General features: G+C 46.3%; 1 protein-coding gene across 1 annotated transcript; it reads right to left on the reverse strand.

Moving 5' to 3' along the window:
* Positions 1 to 236: 236 nt before the first annotated feature.
* LOC125685380 (keratin, type II cytoskeletal 1-like) lies at positions 237 to 4,586 on the reverse strand. Its single transcript, XM_048928374.1, has 7 exons — positions 4,107 to 4,586; positions 2,270 to 2,487; positions 1,934 to 1,994; positions 1,466 to 1,561; positions 979 to 1,143; positions 766 to 891; positions 237 to 461 (listed from the first exon to the last, which is right to left on the reverse strand). The coding sequence occupies exons 1-7, from the start codon at positions 4,584 to 4,586 to the stop codon at positions 237 to 239; spliced, it is 1,371 nt and encodes a 456-aa protein (XP_048784331.1).
* Between the last annotated feature and the right edge of the window lie 1,647 nt (positions 4,587 to 6,233).

The raw sequence follows: 6,233 nt of genomic DNA on the forward strand, positions 1-6,233 counted from the left end.
CTTCAAGAACTCCGAAACCTGAAGATACTTACGGACAGTAGCTGGCACACCTTCCTGTATCCTGTGAATAAAAAGTGACATTGAGAAGATGGAACCACCAAACATGAAAATAATCCTAGGTGCTATCAATAGGCAAACAAAGATTTCAACCCTTCCAGGTAGGAACTCATCTAAGATCCAAGTGATGGATCGTAGCATGGGATAGGTTGCTGCTACTTATGATGAGCAGTTTGTGCCTACCTGGTCTCCTCCTCCTCAAGCAGTGACCTGTACATGGCAATTTCAACATCCAGGGCCAATTTTGCATTCAGAAGCTCCTGATAATCATGCAGAATTCGACCCAGGTCTTCCCTGGCCTGCTGCAAAGCGTTCTCCAGCTCCTGAAGCTTTTTCTGTCCGTCTTTGACTGCAGAGCTCCCACGCTGCTCAGCATCTCTGATAGCCTCTTGGTGTCTGTCATTCTGCAGAGGGCATAAATAGAATTTGTCCCTTTTCTTCCAGTGGGACTGGGATTTTCAAGCCCTCCTCATTTTGCTTGGGAATTAAAAGACCGCAATGACAAAGCTTAGAAGATACAACATTAGACTGGGTAAATCAATTGAAATTAAATCCCAGTAGGCACTCCAAATTCAAATTTTCTTCATTTTGAGGAGAAAATATCATCTTTAGCTTTGCCTCCAAACAGCAGGCTACATTATTCTCCACTTTCTCTCCATGTAAGAGTGGCAAGAATAGTTTAGTCTTGTTGGGATGTATCAGCTTTACCTCTTTCCTGACTATTTCAATTTCCGGCTGCAATCTTTGGATCTGCCTGGTAAGTTCTTGGATTTCCTGGTAACTGTTTCTCAGTTGCTCTCGCTGATTCACCCACATGTTCTGAAGGTCCTGGTACTGATGGGTAGAGAGAAGAGAATGGACGTGTTGGTTTCTGGATCAGTTAACCCTAAGTAAGGGAGACTCATTCATATGTCTACTCACCCTGCCTTGGTACATGGCATTGACTTCATCTTTGCCTTTCTGAGCAATTCTCTCATACTCCTGCCGGACTTCTTCAATGATGCCTTCCATGTTCACTTCCCTGCCGTTGTCCATGGACAGAATGACATTGGTGTTGTCAACTACTGTTTGCAGCTGGGACAGCTCCTGCAAGGAAAACAAGATTTTTGGGTTTTCACAGTTCAGACAAGCAGTTTGGGTCCTGTCATGAGGACTGAAATTGGACCTTCTGGCCAGTTACCCGCTGGAATATCCCAGCCTCCCTCAAGTCCTGCTGCTCCATCCCCAGTTTCAGTTTTCCCATGTCTCTTCCAGCCCCAATGAATGACAGATTAAAAAAACCCACAACATTATTAAATCAGGGGTGGTTCCATCTACAGCACCACCCTGCACACCAAGTCCTGCTCAGGAGAATTTTCCTGCTGCTTCCAAAGGGTGTCTGTGCTCCTGACCCAAGAAACGTACTCACCGCCTCATATAAGCATCTGAGGAACTCAAGCTCCTGCTTCAGAATTTCCACCCGAACTTCAAACTCCATTTTTCTCATGTAGGCACTGTCCAGTTCCTGTGAAAGAAACCAACACTTATTTATGTTCTTTTGATGGCCAACTCCTTTCTGAATCACAGATCATACAGAGCTTGATTTCAGTCTTTCATTGCTGGAGCACACAGATCTTTGTGCTAGATTTATTTTCCTCAACTTCAGACTTTAATAACAATCTCTCCTCTAGGCTTCAGTGAATGGAAACAGACAGAGACTTTTAAATACACATCTTACACAGAACAAAGACATTCTCTGGAAGAAGTGATTTCTCTCCATTCTGTCTCTAGAAAAAGGAAGTGAGGTTAATCCCTATTTCTGAAAACTTCAACAACCAACCAGTTCCTGTTTTATTTCCACGGCTTTGGTTTAACCCAGTGTCTTGAGTTACTTCACCTTTTTAAGCTCCACATATTCCTCTTCTTTAGATGCATGCTCGTTGATTTCGTCCTCAAATCTGTAGCAGAGAGAAGAAACAGGTAGCTAATTGCCTATCTGAATTCTTCAGCCAAATGGATCTTAAACAAAAGAGAATCATCCGAACAGTGGACATGTTGAACTTTCTTTCAACTTCAGCTCCAAAAGCCCCAAACAAGCCCACCACGGAGCAGTGCTCTCAAGTCTACAGCGTGCGTGGAGACCAGAAAGCCATGCCATCCCAAAGCATGATACCACTGCCTGGGAAAACTCCAGCTCTACAGTATGCCTTGTCCTGGTTTAGTGACTATTCACCTCTTTTTGTAATCTTCAACAAGCTGAAGTATTTCATAGGCTTCTGGATCCAGCTGCTCCTTCTGGCTCCGGAGCGTGTCCAGCTGCCTCTGCAGGTTATTGATGTAGGACTGGAAGAAGGAGGTGATGCTTCTGCTCTCCTCTGGCTGGGAGCTTTGCTGCTGCAGCAGTTCCCATTTGGTCATCAGAGCCTGGTTCTGCCTCTCCAGGCATTGAACCTGGAAGGCAAAACACAGGAGCACCTCAGCCACTGGGAAGCACTGACAGCAGCATAGGAACAACGAACAAGACTGTATGCTGGCAGCTCTCATGCAAAAGGTCTAAAATAAGAAAGAGTCAAAGTGACCCCATTTTTTAGGATTAAGCATGGTTAAAACAGCTGGGTGTAACCGACACCTTTTCTGTACGGTAATACAAGAGGCTCTTATGTCTTCATGTGTAACAAATGGCACCAGCTTCCACCCTGTGCAGACACACGTGAACACCCAAACAAAGGCACACGCCTTTGTCTGTGTGGGTGGAAGTGTTTTTCAGGCTGTTTTTCCCCTGTGCATGTGTGTAGGAATGACTGAGAAGGTAAAATCATACAGAGGTGGAAGTTCTGAATATAGACCAAGGAAAGAGGTAAAGAATGATGTGGGGGGCATCTGGAAAATCTCCAAGCAAATCATAGAATCATAGAATCACCAAGGTTGGAAAAGACCTAAAAGATCATCCAGTCCAACCGTTCACCTATTCCCAACAGCTCCCACTAAACCACGTCCCTCAACACAACATCCAGCCTTTCCTTGAACACCCCCAGGCTCGGTGACTCCACCACCTCCCTGGGCATCCATTGCAGTGCCTGACCACCCTTTCTGAACAGTAATACTTCCTCATGTCCAGCCTGAATCTCCCCTGCCGTAGCTTGAAGCCGTTCCCTCTGCTCCTATCACTGATGACACGAGAGCAGAGGCCGACCCCCAGCTCACTACAACCTCCCTTCAGGAAGTAATAGAGAGCAATGAGGTCTCCCCTGAGCTCCTCTTCTCCAGGCTGAACATTCCCAGCTCCTTCAGCCTCTCCTCATCAGCCCTGTGTTCCAGACCCCTCACCAGCTTTGTTGCCCTCCTTTGAACACGTTCCAGGGCCTCAATATCTTTCTTGCAGTGAGGGGCCCAAAACTGGACACAGCACTCGAGGTGCAGCCTCACTAGTGCTGAATATAGGGGAACAATCACCTCTCTGCTCCTGCTTGCAACGCTGTTTCTGATGCAAGTCAGGATGCCATTGGCCTTCTTGGCCACCTGGGCACACTGTGGGCTCATGTTCAGCCGAGCATCCATCAATACCCCCAGGTCCATTTCCTCTACACCGTCCTCCAGCCACACTGCCCCAAGCCTGTAGTGTCGCCTGGGGTTGTTGTATAATAAGTCCATGTTTTATGGTTGGGAGAAATGAAACGTTTTGCTTGGCTTGAGAAAAAGAAACAGAAAACCTCAAGGATGCTCAAGTCCACCCTCTGTTTCTCTTGCTAGCACAAACAATTCTTAGGCCCTGGAGTATCACAAACCCATTTCCTCAAAAGTCAAATGAGCTGATATGTTGGCAACAATGCAGTAGTTCATTACTGTCCTGCCACAAGACATGACACAGAGATTCCTATTCCACAGCTAAACATGATTCACACAACAGCGTTTGTAGTAAGCCATTAAGGCAGAAGGGAATCCAGACAGTACAGAGATTTTGGGGCAGAGGATGAGATTGCAGAGGAGAACCAGATGCATTGGTTGGACCCATAAGAAGCACCTCTGGTGTTTCCCACTCCATGACAAGCAAAGAAAGAACAGGGACTCACCTTATCAATGAATGATGCGAATTTGTTGTTGAGTGTCTTAATCTGCTCTTTCTCATCTGACCGCATTCTCTGGAACTCAGGGTCAACTTGCACTTGTGTTGGCCTCAGCAGGTTGGTGTTGACATGGACCTCCTTGATGCCTCCACCAGCAGCAGCGTGTCTCAAGCCCTGCCCAGTCCCTTGCTCACGAAGGCCTCCACTGAGTGTTCCCCTGCTTGAGCCTCCTCCATACGTCCTACCTTCCCCACCTTGAAAATCCCCTACAAAATACCCTCTTCTCCCTAAGTCCCTGTCCAGGTATCTCCCATCATAGTACCCCCAGTGCCTTCCGTACCCTCCTCCATCTCCTCCATAGATTCCACCAGTAGAAAAGTTCCTAAACCCACTGAGGTTGTGGAGGCTCCTGCTGCCGTAGCCATAGCCATAGCCATAGCCATAACCACCAAATCTTTGTCCTCTATCGTCTTCCCAATGGCTCATGGCAGAGGAGCCTCTCCCGCTCCCCAGTGTGCCACAGTGAGCAGAAGAAGAGCTGAAATTCCCATCGCCAAATCTGAAGAAATGGTGGCTCATAGCGATGCTTCAGAGAGTTAAGATGAGAGCAGATGGGGAAGGCTGTAAAACAGGAGGAGAAATGAGAGTGCAGGATCCTCAGCTCCTCTGCTGGGGGTAACAGAAGTTCTCCTTTATATGTTCAGAGAAGTTCGTCTCCATTCCGTGGTAATTATCAGCTCTGTTAATGTTATTATTGGTTTGTATCATCAAGCAGCAATTATTGGGCACTTGAGCAGGAGATAGAGTAAACACCACACACCAATGAAGGAGTTATGAAACTCCAACAAATCCTGCTTGACTCATCAGCTTTGCTCAGATGAGATTTCCTTATCTCATTAGCTTGCCCCTCCATCATTAATTACAGTTCGCACAGTTATCCATGCACCTTACCATGGTTTGATTTCTCTTGAATTTCCCCACCTCCTCTGGCATCTCATTTTATGTGACATGAGGCCTTGATATCGTCCTGCTGTTGAATTGGCCTGGGGGTGGCTCACCTTGCTTCACACATACTAGAATGCACCACACAGAGCAAAGAATTTTCTGCCTTAGTTTCCTTTTCTCCATTTTTTCTTGTAAGCATTGCTTCCAAAGGGCTGCATGGACAGGGAGGGTGGTGAGGTTGTGTCTTCTTGCTAACAGTCTTTGGTTCACAAAGCTGAGACTGCGTGTTTGAAAACAGAAAAAGGAAAGAAAAAAAAAAATCTGTATTGATCTTGACTTTAATCAACACAGAGTTGTAAATGAAAAAGAAGAAGCTCTGAGAGGTGTAAACGCCCATCAATTAAACCAAGATGTTCTTGCCCAGATTCTCACACTGAGCATCACTCTGATCCCCCCCTCCGTTCTCTTGCCATCTCTGTGCAGGGCTTTCTTTACTTTTCCAGCCCCAGCACGTACTGGTGCAGATATAATGGCCATGGATGTGTCAAAAAGCATTTGGGAGCCAAGTCCTGAGAGCATCAAGTCTTCAGCTTTGTCTTGGGTCTCCACAATGATCCTCTTCCTTCCAAAGATGCTGGAGGAAAGCCACTCTGGGCACCCTTCAGTTGCACAGTGGCTGTGTGGTCAGGGCTTTGTGATCTTCCCCTGGGAAGATCTCCTAAATGAAGGGTTTGTAGGGAGAGCTAAGGGAGAGTAGGGAGAGCTGCCATCAGACCAGTTGGTATCAATAAAAATGAGCAAGTTTTGGGGTGCTCAGCGACCAGATGAAGGCCTTTTCCCAGAAGTAGACACGGTATTCTCCAGGAACAGAATCATAGAACTAAGAAGGTTGGGCTGGAAAGGTCCTTAAAGATCACATAACCATGGGATTGCTGGGTTAGAAGGGTCCTTATATATCACAGAGCCATAGGATGATCGGGTTGAAAGAGCCCTTTAAGATCATAGAATGACAGAATGGTTGGGTTTAAGAGGTCCTCAAAGAGCATTTAGTTCCAACACTGAAAACAATAATTCTAAATGAGAAATACTGGGTTTTTTTTGTGCAAAACTTGGTGTCTTACAGCCTTACCCCAGGAATGCCCAATAGCAGCCCAGGCAATTCATTTGTGCTACATTTTTGTAGTTAAA

This window comes from Lagopus muta, chromosome 28 (genome assembly GCF_023343835.1).
Source record: "Lagopus muta isolate bLagMut1 chromosome 28, bLagMut1 primary, whole genome shotgun sequence".
Lineage (NCBI taxonomy): Eukaryota > Metazoa > Chordata > Aves > Galliformes > Phasianidae > Lagopus > Lagopus muta.